The sequence below is a fragment of the Mesoplodon mirus genome (genome assembly GCF_964341445.2).
Source record: "Mesoplodon mirus genome assembly, chromosome: 10".
NCBI classification, from domain to species: domain Eukaryota; kingdom Metazoa; phylum Chordata; class Mammalia; order Artiodactyla; family Ziphiidae; genus Mesoplodon; species Mesoplodon mirus.
In genome coordinates, this window is record NC_138986.1 from 60707657 (window position 1) to 60725621 (window position 17965).

The following is a 17965-nucleotide window of genomic DNA, read 5'->3' on the forward strand; positions in this document are numbered from 1 at the left end:
CCACAGTAAGGTTAGTTACACATCCGTCACTTTACACAGTTATCTTTTCTTGTGTGTATGTACTAAGAACTTCTAAGAGCTACTCTTTTAGAAACTTTCAAGTCTACAATACGCATTATTTACTACAGTCACCCTGCTGCACATTAGATTCCCTAGAACTTTCTCATCTTATAACTGGAAGTGTATGCCCTTTGCCAACATCTCCCCATTTCAACTACTCCCCAGCCCCTGGCAACCACCATTCTATTCTCTGTTTCTGTAAGTAAGATCATACAATATTTGTCTTTCTCTGTCTGACTTATTTCACTTAGCATAATGTTCTCATGGTTCATCCATGTTGTTGCAGATGGCAGGATTTCCTTCTTTCTCATGGGTAAATAATATTCCGTTACACACACACACACACACACCCCACATATTCTTTATCCATTCATCCATGGACAGACACCTGGGTTGTTTCCATATCTCAGCTATTATGAATACTGCTGCAATGAGCATGGGAGTACAGATGTCTCTTTAAGATCCTGATTTCATTTCCTTTTTTATATGCCCAGATATGGGATTACTGGATCATATGGTAGTTCTATTGTTAATTTTTTGAGGAACCATATGTTTTCCATAGTGGCTGCACCAATTCACATTCCCACCAACAGTGTATAAGGGTTCCCTTTTCTCTGCATCCTCACCAACATTTTTTATCTCTTGTCTTGGTAATAGCCATCCTAGTAGGTGTGAGGTGATTTCTCATTGTGGTTTTCCCTGGTGGTAATGCTGAGCATGTACCTGTTCATGCCCATATGCCTGTTGGCCAGTTGTATATCTTCTTTGGGAAAATGTCTGTTAATATCCTTTGCCTATTTTTTAATCACAGTATTTGGGTTTTTGCTGTTAAGTTTTATGAGCGCCTTACATATTTTGGATATTAATTCATTATCAGATATATGGTTTGCAAATATCTTCTCCTATTCTGTATGTTGCCCTTTCATTTTGTTGATCTTTAATTCCGTGAGTGAGACAAGCTACAGTTATAATGCTTCAGAAAAGAGGGACCTTACATATGAATTTAGAGAGGTGGCAGGGGGTGGACAGGATAAGGCTTTGTGGAGGACTTCACACTTGTTGGCTGGGATAAACCTTGGAAGATGGACAAGGTAGACAAAGAGGTGAGTAGGAGGTTAAGGTAGAAGGAATGGTCATTAGCAAGGCTGAGAGGTGGAAAGGCCCTCAGGTGGAAGAGAGTGTTTGCAGAACAGTTATGCCTGCAAGATCAAATGAACATATGGGGGAACACAGATGAGGATGAATGATAATGACACAGTATGAAGGCACACTCTGGGGGTCTGGCAGAAAGGCCTTGAGGAGCTCTGGGGGACCTGAGCAGGGGGGTGAAAGTTCACCAGTCATCTGCACGATGGTTTGTCAAGGGACAACCAGAGGAGGAGAAAGTTAAGTGGCTACTAGAATGTTCTAAGCAAGAAGGAAAGAGGTGTCAGATTCAGAAGATAACAAGATGGGAAAGGATGAATCCAAAACGTTATTCTGACCCATCAAAAAGTGAGGGAGTCTGCAACCAGGTGAGCCTAAAGATGAGCAGTCTTCTTTTCCCACAAAGGGCCAGACAGAGCATGACCAGGGATCCCAAGTCAGCCCGAGGAGAGAAACAGATAATATTTACTGAAGGTGTGATGTGTATCAGATATAGCACTTAGTGTATTATGTACCTTATCTCATTCTAATCTCTGAATCTACCTACTCTGAGAGTTATGCTCTATGATCACCAATTTACAGATGAAAAAACATAGGTTTACAGAAGTCAAATGACTTGCCTATGCTCAAAGAATAAATAGTGAAGAGGGTGAATAACCCAACAGATATTAATTAGAATAGCATCCACTATTTGTCAGGGACTGTGGGAAACAATGGCAAACAGGGAGATATGGTCCCTCCCGCTGTATTCAAACTCAGACCTGATGCTCAGCTCTTCCCTTTCTTCCTTCCACCACTGCTTTACTCTTATAAAAGAAGCCCCTGGTCTAACACAGTTATAGCTTTTGACTAACGCCATGTTGTGCTGATATTAAGCCTAAATTTATTTTTTTTAAATCATTATTATTTGGCGGAAGAATGTGTTTTAACCCTTTCATTTAAAATGGTGATGATCACAGGAATCCACAGTACTTTGTGCTCAACTGTTCATTATTCATATTTTAAGCAAGAAAAGCTGATACCATCTCTGAGATCAATGTAAAGGAACAGTTTACACCAAAACTTGGGCCTTCTCCTCACTCTTGCCATCCACGATTATTTTAGCTTCAAAATAATCTGCCAGATATCAGAATAGAGTACAAAAATCTATTTAGGGCTTCCCTGGTGGCTCAGTGGTTGAGAATCTGCCTGCCAATGCAGGGGACATGGGTTCGAGCCCTGGTCTGGGAGGATCCCACATGCCGTGGAGCAACGAGGCTCGTGAGCCACAACTACTGAGCCTGCGCGTCTGGAGCCTGTGCTCCGCAACAAGAGAGGCCACCATAGTGAGAGGCCCGCACACCGCGATGAAGAGTGGCCCCGCTTGCCACAACTAGAGAAAGTCCTCGCACAGAAACGAAGACCCAACACAGCAAAAATAAATTAATTAATTAATAAAAACTCCTACCCTCAACATCTTTTAAAAAATCTATTTAGGTCAGACTACCTAATTAATTTGAATAGATCACACTAGAAAGAAAAATCCATGAATAATTTGCATATTTTATATGCAGGATGTTAAAAATTGAAATACACATGGAATTCTCTGAGAATTAGAAAACATTTCTTCATTCACTTAATAAATATTTACTGAATACTTACTAAGCCTGAGGCAACATTATAAGTGTTGTGAGAGATACTGAAATTACTCAGACAGGATACTGTTTCTAGATGTTTCAGTGTGGTAGAGTGTAAGATACAAGGAAGACAGACATAATTCTAGTTTAAGGCATGGGTCTCTTGCACTTCTGCATGTATTATGAGTGAGGCACTGACTGTCCTTGTTCTGAAATCTCATTTCAGGGATGTTTCTATAGCAAATAGCCTTCGATGACAGAGTGATATCTCCCTTCAGAGCAAAGAGCAGTTCTGTTTACTCAGAGAGAGAATGTTTCTTTGCAGAGCAAAGGGTAGGCATGCTTACTGTCCAGTATAATAATGTTTTCTTCCAGAGCAAAGGACAGACGTGTTTCCTACGCATATAAAAGATTCAGGTTCCCTAAGCTCAATGATCGTCAATGATCCAACCCATTTTGTGTGACTTAAGAGTTTCATGTCTTCTAACAGCATCTCTGAACCAGTGATAGACTAACTTGTTGGTTTCCAACTTGGATAAATCACAAATGTTTGACAGTTCTTGACAGTGGTAGGTTACAAAAATGGCAACAACTACTGAGCCTGTGCATCTGGAGCCTGTGCTCTGCAACAGGAGAGGCCACAACACTGAGAGGCCTGCACACTGCGATGAAGAGTGGACCCCACTCGCCACAACTAGAGAAAGCCCTCACACAGAAACGAAGACCCAACACAGCCAAAGATAATAAATAAAAAATGTGACACCTTTAAAAAAAAAAAAAAAATGGCAACAAATTCTTCCCCTGCCTGCATCCATGCCCTTTGGTATCCTCACTGACACTGACTCAGCCTGGCCACGTGACTTGCTTGACCAATGGGACATTAGTAAACAGGACACAAACAGGAGCTTGAAAAGCACCTGTGCATTGAAGATAGCCCTCTTGCTGTTTTTAGAATTTAGCTGTCATGTGAAAAAGCCCAGGCTAGCCTGTTTGTGAGAAATACATGCCCACTGTCCCCTACAACTCCAGCCATAAGCCTACCAATCACCAGACAGGTAAACAAAGCCAACTCAGATCATCCAGTCTCCAGGCAACTCTCCAGTTAACCACTGACGTAAGAATGAATCCAGCATAGATCAGAGAAACTGGCAGACCAGAGGAACTACTATCCAGCTTCTAAGTTTTGGGGTGGTTTGTTACGACAAAAGCTAACAAAAGATACAGGGTATATGGCAAAAACAACGTCCAGTATAATGACTATATTACAAGCTCCATAGGGTTCAGTCTATGTCTGGTTAAATCTTATCACAATGCCTAGAAAAGAGATAAGTGCCAAGAGTTCCAACTTTGTCTTGGTTTCTGCATCTGAACAATCAATACACCTCACAAGCAGGTCATGAGATTGAAGGGACTGCGTATGAATCCAGCAGGGCACATGGTTAAGTGGAAAAAGCACAACTTAGTACTCAAGGAGACAGGTGCTCTGGTGTGTGAAAATCAGCTCTCCTACTTAATATCTGGCAGTCCTTGGGCAAGTTATTTAAACATATTGTACTTCAGTTTCCTTATCTACAGAATGGGAATAATAAAGCTTTCTTCACAGGCTTTATAACATCAGTATTTTAAAGGAGGCACTCTGTGCATGACGTATCAGAGTATGACAGGCATTGTGGTAAAAGAGGTGAATAACTTGGAATAGCTGCAAACATCGTTAAATGCCAGCAGCAAGTAAAATGCTCTTCAGTGCTCACATGTATGCATTCACTTGCACATTCCCTCTCTCATATACACACAGGCACAAAATCAAACCCCAAATTAAATTCAAAATCCAACCCACAGAGACCTAGGAGGAGAGAAGCCAAGCACCAAGAGATCTATATTATGGTCCACAAGAAGAAAAAACTCGTATTTTATAATGTGCACATGTTATATATAACAATCCAAAGTATGTTGTTTCAAAAGCCCTCCAAATAATATAAGCTTTCTGGAAGATTAATCCCTGACAATGTGAAAGTGTATAAAATGTACATTATATTAATGAAACTAGAAGGTCACTTTACAGATACTCCGCTTCATTTCTGCAGTTTACAATTATGTAAATCCCTACTTTTAATTTTAGATAGATATTTTAAGTAATTACTTCTTTATCTTCTACATTACCAGGTTTCATCACATTTACAACTTTTTTTAATCTTTCTTTTACGATTTGGCATCTTTGAAAATTCTCTTTAACTGCTAGTCAGCAATTGAGTACAGCTGATATCATCTCTTAAACATCAAAATACAAGGTGCTATTGAAAATTTCCAAATCAAACCAAAAAATTGCCCCAGGCTGGATTTGGTTTCTGTATCATTTAAGACTTTGGTAAGAAAAAGTTTTTTTAATTCACAATTAAATTTATATTCTAATTTATATAGAGATTGTATACTATTGTGTTTTGAATTTCTTACCTAATCACTAGTTAACTGAAATAACATTGAAAAAAATTAAATAAGAATTAAATCATGTATATTCAGAAATTAATACTTCAAAAAAATTTGGTTATTAATTGTCACAATTTTCTTTCTTATATCCCTATAAGGGGTAGAATGGAATGCTGGTTAAGACTCAGACATGGATTTCAATTGTAGATCTGCCACTTCAGAACTGTGTGACTTATTACTTCACCTCTGGGTTACGTCAAATTACCTAATCTTTGAGATTCAGTTTCCTTACATGTAAAATGGTGATTTTTATAGCATGTGCATGTGTTTATAAAATGGATTGCTGTGACGATTCAATGAGATATGTATATAAAGTCCTTTGCCCATGACCTGAATCATAGGAAATATTAAATTAAATTAAATTTAGCTAAAACCATACTATACACTCACCTTCAAAAAACAACAACAAACACATCATCACATATCATTAGCCACTGGAAATCAAACTCCAAAGTTCTACTTAACAAGACAACGTCTTCAGCTAAACAGGCACCCACATGTCAACCATAAATATCCTTTAGGTCAATTCCATCTCCGTCCCTGGAGCAGAGACTTGGAAAGCTCTAAGACGAGAACATCCATAGAAAATAAAAAAATCAGAAACACTACATATATTTAGAGACCTTTTAAGAAATAAATTGTCTTACAGATTGTCCTTCTGATCCTGAATCCAGAAACATCCTGTCCTCAGCCTGCACCCCCATTATGGTACACTACAATGCCACACTTTCTTTTGGTGGTAGAGTGTCAAATGCCCCTCAGCTCAGATCCAAAGGAGATGTCTGCTCTCCACTGGAGGGACATCCAGGTGTCCAGCCCAGGGAGGATCCCGATGGGGCCCCAATCTCAGTCTGACTAGAAAATCCCCCAACATTCACAACTCTGGGGATGATTATCTAATTGGCTGATGATTGTGCGACAGTTCAGGAAAACTGTCATCCTCTGTTTATTAATATCTTAAGAGAAACAAATAAACAAACAAACCACCTTGACTTACCCGGAAATAGTCGCTGCAGGCTGCTAGGACTGCCTTGTGAGCATGGAATTTCTGTTCCTCAGCAATCAGGGTGACGTCGCAGAGGATGCCGTCACTTCTCTGCTGATTCAGCGCTGCCAGGACGCTATCAGTGTGAGATTCTGAGTGGCAGAGCCTCTGGCCTGTCAGCATTTCTTGAATACTGCGAGGAGGAGAGAAGAGAGCAATCCAGTCAATGTTGTTCCTCTCATCAGCCCAGTCGCCCCCAGGCTCCCTCCCTCCTTCAAGAGCAACTCAGGGAGTGTGGATTCCAGTGCCTATAGTGGTATGACCTTCCTAGTCCCCACTGTCCTCTTGCTTTCTTTTTCTCTAATTCTCTCTTTTCCTCCCCCCCCAACAGGACCTCTTTCTCCTTCCTACTGGTCCCTCTCTTTGAGAATTTGTGTTTGTTGTGTGTCCATCTGTGTCTGTGTATTGGCCCATGTCTGTAGGCCTGTGAGCCTCTGCTTCTGGGCCCCTGTCCCCTCAGTATGTATACATCTCTGAGTGCAAAGCTTTTTCTGGATGTGTGTCTAGATGTGTGTATATATGTGTGCAAATCCTTCCACTCTGGGACCCCCTCCCTAGCTCTCTGATTCCTTTTCTAGCTTTGTACCACCTGTGTGGGGTTAGCACAAGCTCAGAACTTGCCATGCACTGCTCCAGCACAGAACCCACTGCATGGCTCACCAGAGACACAAGAAGTTTCTCAGTCTCCCCACAAGACACAATACTCCGTTAATAAATAAAATGAAACTGAGCAAATGTTAGTTAGGGGGAAAAAAGGCTACTGGTGACCACTTCATGTAAAAGGCCATTAATTAAACCATAGTGGCTTATTATTAAACTTAGGAAATTATGCACCACCAGGAGAACATCAAAAGAAATGCCATCATAAAGAAAAAATTTAAGGCTGAAAGTAAAATATATCTATCTTATTAGCCTGCAACATCTTGTGTGATCTTCATATTAGACTTATGAATGACTATGCAATCTATTTTCTGCTCTATTTTGTGAAATTACTAAACTTACCCATTGTGAAACTTATCCCTTCCCTCCCTACCCCAACCTAAAATATTCATCCCATATCCTTTCAAAACTCCTGGGTGAAACCCCAGATCTTCCTTTAATAATGTAGAAGTGATGCTATAAACACCAAACGCAAACGGAATTTGTGGCTAGTTATGAACAATTCCAGCTTAGGTACATGAAAATCTCCACGGCACTCTAGAATCTCAGAACCGACACTGGACTAAGATGAGTGAGCTGCACCAGTCCTAAGTTACTCCCAGAATGAGAGCAAGGGCCATCAAGCTCTATTTCTGGCCTGCAACTCTTCTTGAAACCGAGTAAAGTTGCCATAAGGATGAACGAGCACTGTCTCTCCCATCCTGATAACTCGACATCCTCTGAATGTGAAAGAGCCTCTCAGGAGAGCCAGGGTGTCACCACCAGCCGAGCCTGCATGGTTGTGCCGCCAGTTGGCTGGTAAATTACGGTTCAGCATAAATCACCTTAAAGTAAACCAAAGGCTTCCTGGGAAATGCCAGAGTGCAGCCAGTAAGCTTTATCGGACACTTTTGACTGGGGAGCCTCAAAAATGTCAGAACTATTGAAAGAAAAAATAAATTTGACAGGAGATGATGATATAGTAAGTTCTCGTGGGAAGGTGGGAGGATTATTTTCAGTTGAAATGCAGCAGTGAGTTTTGAAATGGTTACTGTCATCGAATATTCATCTAGCGGCTCTAGCTACAGGCAGACTTTTAAAGTCAGTAATTGAAAACCACACTCAGAAGCATAAATAACACTTACACAAATTGCTAGGCAAAGGCTAGAACGGAGATTAATTAGCATAGCTCAAAGAAATGAGGGAATAGAATAGTAATAGAAATACTATCTCAGCTAAGTAAGCTTTAGGATAGTCTTTGAAAATCCTTCCTAAAAGGATGACATTTTTATATATTTTACAAACACAAAGCCCTTACTATGTTCCATGAATTAGTCTTAGTGATATACAATTATCAATTCATTTAATCTTCATAACAACATTATGAGACAGGTACTAATATCTCCATTTCACAGATAAGAAACCCGATGATGCAAGATTAGGCATTTTGAGAACCTATTACCATGAACATAGTAATGTAATTTGTCCTCCTGCTTAAAGTATAAAAGAAACAGAGACTTCCCTGGCAGCCCAGCGGTTAAGACTCTACACTTCCAATGCAGGGGGCACGGATTTGATCCCTGGTCAGGGAACTAAGATCCCACATGCCGCGTGGCCAAAAAAATTTAAAACATAAAAAATAAATAAAAGAAACAAACAAAACCTGAAACAAAACCAAAAACTGATAATCTGTAAAGAAGATCTCAAAAATCTATGCTGGGGGGAAAAAAATCAGAAAGTCCATATTAATTTTATATTTAGAGTGTGCATAGTTAATCTCAAAATCAAAGTTACCTTTGAAAAATAATATACATTAATATAACATGAGATAGTGATAGGAAATGTTTGAAATCATGCTTCAAAAACATTTATCATTGCACTGACTAAGATAAGTTTGGGGAGAGAAAACAGATTTTACTGATACCTTTATTTAAAACTCTCATAACTTTTCTCCCTTTTAATATCACCTTAAATTCTACATAAATGTATTTTGAAATTTCATTTGTAGTGGAACAGAAGAATACATTAAAATAATTGCTTATAATGTTTCCTTACTCATTTTCCAAATATAGAGCCACAATTCATGTCCTTATTATTAAGACTGAATCAGTATTTGCATTTCAGATATCTATAGACAGTGAATAAATCTTGCCAGGGAAAGAGCAGCTGTAAACTGAAATTTGGCAAAGAATAAAGGGCTCAGCTCTGAAACAATTGTGATGCTGCACAATTTCACAGGATCATTCAGTTGGGCTTGAAATATTCAAGCTTAAAGAAAACAGCATGCTAAATATTTAAGGCAACACTTGGCACAAGATTCCAAATATTTTGGAACCAATATGTTAGGACTCCTTAAAAGCAGAAACAAATACTCCAACATTTGGCAAGGAATAAAGGCTTATTAATCAACAGGTCATTATTGTATTCTGAAACTTCCCACTCAACTCTCAGGTGTAAATCTGCAAAAGACTTCAACCGTGTAAGTGTTAAGGCACAAGTGGTCACAGAACACAGCTGAAAAGCCATAGGCCCATGTGATAAAGCCAATAATTATAAACCAGGGTCGAGGTGATTCAAAGACTATCATGAACCATGTCTAAATTAGAATGGGAAGCAGACACATCCTTACGTATGGTTCCCTTGGCATCAAAATTATACAACTTAGCAATCTAAACCTCCCACCTTAGAGCAATGTCTCTCCATTATTTGGGAAACGAAGAAGAAAGGAAAAGTATATTCCTAAAACTTCTGAAATTACCAAGAAAACAAACAAACAAAAAACTCCGTAAAACAGGAGTCACATATCCCAAGGGTATACAGATTTGTGTGTCATCCGAATATTGGGAAAGGTCTTCCATGGAAGCAATATTGCCACCTCAAAATTCACAAGTGGGTGCAAGAGGGTGACCTGGCTTCCTCAAGGCAACCCCAATACCCTTTCCTCTGTGGAATTCTTTAGAACTGCACTGTCCAGTATAATAGCCACTAGCTACATGTGGCTATTGTGAACTTAAAATGTGTGTAGTCCAAATTGAAATGTGCTGTAAGTGGAAAATGTACACTGGATGTCAAAGACATAGTGTGAAATAAAAGAATGTAAAAATATCTCATTAATATTTCTATATTGATTACATGTTGAAATGATAATATTTGGGGTATACTGGGTTAAATAGAATATATTGTTAAAATTCATTTTACCTGTTTCTTTTTACTTTTTAAAAACTGTGTCTACTTGAAAAGTTTAAATTATATATATACTTCGCACTATGGTTCTACGGGACAGTCTATAAGTTCCCTGGGGAGGTGTCCCTCATTTCTTTCCACCTGAACTCTAGAAGGGCTTCAGGTACCCCATCAGGTTGCCAATGAGCCTGGCTGTTCCTGAATCTCACAGGACCCAGCTTCTTCCAGGTACAACATGGGAAGCCCCGGACTCCTTGAGCAAGAAATTGCTTTTTAGTGATGCCACGGAGCAACCATCTGATTGGTCAAATGTCAGCATCCAGTAACAGGGAGATAAATAAATGAGGTCTCAAGGACAGGACTATTTATGACTTCAAATCTTTAACTTTCATTCTGGAATTGATGGAAGAACTAAAAAGTCAAATGCAGAGCACGATGTTCATAACATGGTACAGCTCACTCACAGTGAAGCACTGTGTTAGTGTAAATCACTATTTCAAGTTCATAGTGAAGATTTTTGATCACAGAAATCTCTCAGATTCTCATTTTTTATAGCATAAATTTTGACTGAGTTCTGTCAGTTTGCAAGACATGAATTCCAAAACAGCTGTCTGGTTTTTAAACATCTGTATCTCAAATTTAAAAATTCAAGTCAATTTCTATATCAATGTTTACTTAGTACTTAGATATACAAAATATATTCAGGTAGTTTTCAAGTAAGGTCACCAATAAGGTATTATATACTTATATATCAAACACAGTCAAGTAGCATAGAGATCCTCATTGCTTAAATAGATTACTTTACACAAAAAAGAAAAGGACCGGGTAAAAAACCTGATAGTACTAGGATTATGCCTGATTATCTCAGTTCAGTCTATTGATAAACTGTGCCCTAATCACTTCAATTCCACAGTCAAAATATTTTAATACAAATTAAATACATCAATATTGAAACAATCTTATTTATTTAAGCATATAGGCTGTGGAAAAAAACCAACATGGAACTTAATTTTATTTTTTATAGAATACTTTGTAATTTGTAAATACCTTAAAATTAATTCTAGCAATTAATAACAATGGTCAAAATAATAAGCAAAGGAAATACAATATGCTTAGCGAATGACCAAGAATAACGAAGACTATGCAAGTTAATTACAAATGGATACTTAAGGAAAGGAACTTAAATATAAATGGATAGTCTTGTTGCATTCCTTCATTCCTTCATTCACTCAAACATTTATTCATCCTGTGCCAGGTATTGGACCAGACACTGGAGATAAAATGGTAAACAAACCAAACTCTGTAGCAGCCCTCACAGAACCCTCAGTTTAGCAAGGTAGTTACATTTTAATAAAATAATCTGGCCTCCCTGAAGAAGTAATGCTGGAGCTGCAGGCTGAAGGATGAGAACAAGTTACCATGGCAAAATGGGGACAGCAGAGTTTTCCAGGTAGAGGAACAGCAAATGCTGATCCTGTGGCAGTGGGGGGCATGGACCTAACACACAGTCCACAGAATGTTCAGGGCTGGGACCCTGAGGACAAGCGCCAGCGTGGTACAGGATCTGGAGCTCAGAAAGAGGTCTTGGCTAGAGGTGTAAAACTCATGTGGATAGAGAGAATAACGGAAGCACAGCTGTGTCTCCAGAACACAGCTGAGAGACAACCAATAGTCAAAGGCTGATGAGAAGAAAGATAGGATTCAAAACATAGAAGCGGGGCTGGGCTGAGCTGTGGGAAAGGACCGCCTTTTGAGTAGCAGGAGGGAGCGAATATTAAAACTTTGGGCATTTTTTGGCTTGTTGAATCTAAAGATTCAGTGGAACCAATCTCCACTGGACAATGAAGGCATGGAAACACATGGGTTCACCTGGGTTGGGATTTTGTCAGGTAAATGGATCAAAAATGCAGAGAGCAAGGGAAATTAAGGATTTAAAAGAGTGACAGATTCTAAACTGGCTAAGAACGGAAATGAGGCAAGGAAAGTGTTGACGGATTGGTAGAAAGTGGCTGGGCCAGTTGCTTTACAATGTTGTGCTAGTTTCTACCATACAGCAAAGTGAATCAGCTATACGTATACATATATCCCTCCTTTTTTGGATTTTCTTCCCATTTAGGTCACCACAGAGCACTGAGTAGAGTTCCCTGTGCTATACAGTAGGTTCTCATTAGTTATTTATTTTATACATAGTATCAATAGTGTATATATATCAATCTCAACCTCCCAATTATAAAGCAACTACACTCCAATAAAAATTAATTAAAAAAATAAACAATAAGACCCTACTGTATAGCACGGTGAACTCTACTCAATACTCTGTAATAAACTTTGTGGGAAAAGAATCTGAAAAAGAATGAATATACATATATATATATGTATAACTGAATCACTTTGCTGTACACCTGAAACTAACACAATATTTTAAATCAACTATACTCCAAAAAAATTTACTAAAAAGAAAAGAAAAGAAAGAAAATGGCCGGGCCCGTAATGAGACATTGCCATGAGGTCAAAGTACAACCACTGTGGAGGTAGGTAAATCAGGAAGCTAGAAGGAGAGGAGGTCCTGCTAAGAATAAAGCGGCTGATGCAGTAGTTTCAGAAATAGAGCAACTACTGGGGATGCATGATCCACGGCGTGACCATGAGAGTAGGTGGTTCAGTGAGGAAGGTCATAAGCAGGTTGAAGATCCAAGGCCACAAAGTCCGGCAGATCCTCCAGGCAAACACTGAGGCCACTGGGAAGTTGTAAAGGGTCTGTGGTGAGAAGGAAGACTGTCAGCCAGATGCCAAATGCTCAGTGAATGCGGGGAGATGGCCCTGCGAACAGTGGAGAGGAAGAAGGGATGGAGAGAGCTGCAGAGCATCACCTTCAGAAGAGCCCGTCTTTGTTGTCGTTTTGTTGTCGACATCTTCTCAAACAACCGGTATGAGGAGTAACGACCTAGAAGCAAAACTATGTCCCAGGTGACAACCATCTCTCTACCCATCCCTAAAATACATGAGATTTGAGGAAATAAGGCCACCACTTGAGAAGGCTACAAAGAAGTGGTGCCTCAGAAGAAGACAGGTCTCAGTGAAAGCAGGAGGTGCTTGGAGTTTTTCAGGGTGAGGAAGATGACCCAGCACAGCACATGTATGTTGCTGGTGCAACAGTTCCACGTGGCACAGGGGAAGTTTGAAAAGTGCGCAAGGAGGTGTCTGTGTCCCAGCAGAGACGATGGTGCTATGGAGGACAGATGGCAGTGGAATCAGAGTTGATCAGTGAAAGCAGAGATAGCAGATCTAAAGTAAAAAATCATTTGGAGAAGAATGCACATGGATCCTATTAGCCAGAAATAAATCACTTGGCTTAGTTGGTGGCAGACAGATACCATGGTCTCTATGTGCTATGCTGGCTGGATGCCAGATCCAGAGCAGGATTTCCTGACCTCAGTTAAACTGACATTCTGACATTTTTTGCTATGGGCATTATCCTGTACTTTGTTAAGATGTTTAGCAGGATCCCTGGCCTCTACCCACTAGATGCCAATAGCACCCCCTATCCTGGTGACAATCAAAAATGATGCCAGATATTACACAATGTACCCTGAGGGCAAAATATCCCCCACTGAGAGTCACCCATCTACAGCAACACTCACTTGGGGAGCACAGAGGCACTATACTGGCAGTAGCAATGCCTCCATTTCTGAACACATTTTTGGAACTAGTCATCTCTAATAGCTTCAGAGTCATGGAAGAAAGCTGGTCTCATTATTTCATAGACATGCTCAATTCTTAGTATTTAAAAAGAAGGCATTTCCCAGGCTTATCACCTCTCTCATTCTTTGCTTTGAAGATCCTTTTGACGGGTTCCGCGGAGGATGATGAAGACTTGCCTCCACTGGGAATATTCAAAGGAATTCCCTGCATTTTCTTATTGACTGGCCCCCTCAGTTCTGGGAATGTGCCAGGCTCCTTCCTGCCTAAGGGCATTTCCCCATGTCTTTCCCACCCTTCAAATCTCAGGTCATAGAGCACTTCTTCAGGAAGGTACTACCTCATTCTACCAATCTTTCAAAGCACTTTCACAGTTATATTTGTGTTGTTACTGGTGTGATTTGTTTAATATCTGTTTCCCCCATAGAATATATATTTCATGAGAGCAGGAACCTTATTTGTTTTATTCACTGCTGGATCCTCTGCACAAATAAATATCTGTTAAATAAGTACTAAAGTAAAATCTTATGAATATTTTAAGAATACATATTATACACCCTGAAGTGATTGCTTTAAAGGGGACAATAATCATATATATGTATAGTTTTCTCATTATTTTTTTAAATCATATACCTTCAGAGAAGTCTACCTTTTGTTTGAGGGAGGTTAGCATCCTAAATAAGAAAAAGATAAAAAGTAGTATCAAAGAATCCTTAACATATCTAGGTTTGGCCAGTAATTATATCTCAGTGGTTAGCCCTTGTGCTACCATACTAAACTCACACACACTCTCAGACTGGTTTGCTTAATTCTTCAAATACACATTGAGCCCCCTCCCTGTGCTTGGTCCTAGAATGTGCGGTGTGAGGATTTCAAGTCACACATGTCTCGCTACACAAGCAAAGACGTATCCTACAGGACCAACCTGAGGAAGCGTTCAGACGGCATTCTCCAGCTGGGTTCCTCAGGGTCTCAGCCTTAGAAGTTTGCAGAGGAGTCGGCAAGCATTCCAGCTGAATAAAAAAAAACAAGAAAGAGAAGCACAGTAAGCTAAATGCAAAAAAGCACACTCTGGGCCTTAATGATGCTAATGCTTTAGAATGCTAAAGAGGCACCCTGGAGAGTTTTATCATCAAGATATAACAATCTGACTGAAAGCTCTTATAATAGGCAATGGTTTGGAATGCTTCTAAATTTTAAAGTTTTTTCACCTTACTGGAACTTCAGGGACTAAGAAGTCAAAATGTATTTGAGAACCAAAAATAGCTAAAGTAAGAGTTACAGTAAAAATTAAAACATCAGACAGCCAAAAGGAAAAATTAAGATTTGATAAAATACTGCTACGATTTATGTCAGAGAATGTTTTGCCTATGTTCTCTTCTAGGAGTTTTACTGTGCCATGTCTTATAGTTAAGTCTTTAAGCCATTTTAAGTTTATTTTTTTGTATGGTGTGAGAGAGTGTTCTAACTTCATTGATTTACATGTGGCTGTCCAGCTTTCCCAACAGCAGTTACTGTAGAAATAAAAACAAAAATAAACAAATGGGACCTAATCAAACAAGCTTTTGCACAGCAAAGGAAACCATAAATAAAACAAAAAGACAACCTGCAGACTGGGAGAAAATATTTGCAAACAATGTGACCAACAAGGGCTTAATTTCCAAAATACACAAACAGCTCATGCAGCTCAATATCAAAAAAACCAACAACCTAATCAAAAAATGGGAAGAAGACCTTAATAGACCTTTCTCCAAAGAAGACATACAGATGGCCAACAGGCATATGAAAAGATGCTCGACATTGCTAATTATTAGAGAAATGCAAATCAAAACTACAATGAGGTATCTATCACCTCACACGGGATAGAACAGCCATCATCAAAAAGTCTACAAATAATAAATGCTGGAGAGGATGTGGAGAAAAGGGAACCCTTCTATACTGTTGATGGGAATGTAAATTGGTGCAGCCACTATAGAAAACTGCATGGAGGTTCCTTAAAAAACTAAAAATAGAGCTACCATTTGATCCAGCAATCCCACTCCTGGGCATATATCCAGAAAAGAGAAAAACTCTAATTCGAAAAGATACATGCGCACCAATGTTCATAACAGCATTATTTACAGTAGCCAAGACATGAAAGCAACCTAAGCGTCCATCAACAGAGGAATGGATAAAGAAGATGCAGTATATATATACAATGGAATATTTCTCAGCCATAAAAAAGAATGAAATGTTGCCATTTGCAGCAACATGGATGGACCTAGAGATTATCATACTAAGTGAAGTAAGTCAGACAGAGGAAGACAAATATTCTATGATATCACTTATATGTGGAATCTAAAAAAATAATACAAATGAACTTATTTACAAAACAGATTCACAGACATAGAAAACAAACTATGATTACCAAAGGGAAAGGGGGGAGGGATAAATTAGTATGTGATTAACAGATACACACTACTATTGATATATATAAAATACATAAACAAGGATTTACTGTATAGCACAGGGAACTTATATTCAATATCTTGTAATAACCTATAATGGAAAAGAATCTGAAAAAGAATATAAACATAATCTCTCTCTCTCTCTCTCTCTCTCTCTCTATATATATATATATATATATATATATATAAAACATTGAATCACTTTGCTGTATACCTGAAACTATCACAATATTATAAATCAACTAACTATATTTCAATTTTAAAAAACTGACAAAATAAAGTTGCAGAGGCTAAACCACAAATATTAGTTGACTTGTCCTTTAGTGAAGTTAAAATCAACTATGTCTTGGGCATCTACAGAAAGACCATTTTCTATTCAAGGAGTGAATTTCTGAAAAATATATAGAAAGGATGAAAATTATAAGGAAATGGAAAACAGATTTTTCAGGAGCTTTAGGATTAGCATAATTGGAAATATGTAATTGGATGAAGTTGTCAGGCTTGAAATCACTCCTTGGCTATATATTCATTCAATCTCACAGTCCGTACCCCTGCCTTTGTTTTCAATCATTGTTGTAACTCTAAACAGAGAAGTAAATTATTTGAAAAGTCTGGAACGTGCTCCATGACTATGCTTTACAACTCTCATTAGAGGGTCTAGCTCCCATTTTCTAACACACCCAAGCAGCAAAATTAATTCCAATTTGGATAATCTTAAACAGGCTCTAAGTTTCATTTTGAAAAGCAATACAGTGTAAAAACACTTATGAAAGGAATGTGTAAAGCTGTGCCTATTTCTCTGATTTGTATAAGAGAGACCTATGATTTCCAATCTAACTAATATATAGTATTTGTTACATTGTATCCAAACCCTCATACTGTAGTAATTCACATAGATATATCATAATTTGCTGAGAATTCCACTGTTACTGAACAGATTGTTTCAAACATTTTTCACACATTTATACTTATTTCTTGCTTTCTTTTTTAATTACTGAAAATAGTATACCTATACTTTCATTTATTTCTAATTTAAGTTTTGACGAATCTAAAAATGAGCATCATTTTCAACTGATCCATTACAACTGGCAGTAAAAAGGATCAGAATAATTCAAGGCATGTTGTTTCATTAGCTAAGAGACTTTCTTAGCAACCTACCACTGCTACAGATTCCTTTCCGAAATTAGGTTATAAATTCCAGGCTCTATTGCCTAACACAAACACTAACAGAGATGGACACTTGAGCATTAAGATGGCATAAGAATATTTATTACTACAGAGAGGTAAAAAAAACCTTAATCTTTCAGAAAGTCTAATATTTTTAAATGCTCCCAATAACTAGGTGAATGTAGAATAAGAATCCTAAAAGTTAAAATAATCCAAAATTAAAGAACACTTTTACCTTGATATTTTTCAGACATTCCAAACATGACAATTAAAAATCTTAAGATAAATTCCCGTATTGTTTGGAGATCAACGCACTAAATTAGCTTTCCTCAGAAACTACCTAATTATAATCTGCTCCATTCTACAATGTTTAGTGAAATGAACACCATTTTAAAGGTGAGTTAAAATGAGTTAAAGGATGACTCAACCCCTGAATATTACTGTTATTATTTACTATTTTTACTACATATTATTTACAA

General features: G+C 38.3%; 1 protein-coding gene across 3 annotated transcripts in view; it reads right to left on the reverse strand.

The window, feature by feature from the left end:
* The window catches only part of KLHL32 (kelch like family member 32), a 235665-nt gene that overhangs the window by 179790 nt on the left and 37910 nt on the right, over positions 1–17965 (reverse strand). For all 3 annotated transcript variants that reach the window (XM_082633331.1, XM_082633334.1, XM_082633332.1), the window contains exons 2-3: positions 14798–14885; positions 6304–6484 (exon numbers count right to left, since the gene is read on the reverse strand). In XM_082633331.1, coding sequence (XP_082489457.1) covers positions 6304–6484; positions 14798–14820 — 204 coding nt within the window. In that variant the 5' untranslated portion in view covers positions 14821–14885. The remainder of the gene's footprint in view (positions 1–6303; positions 6485–14797; positions 14886–17965) is intronic.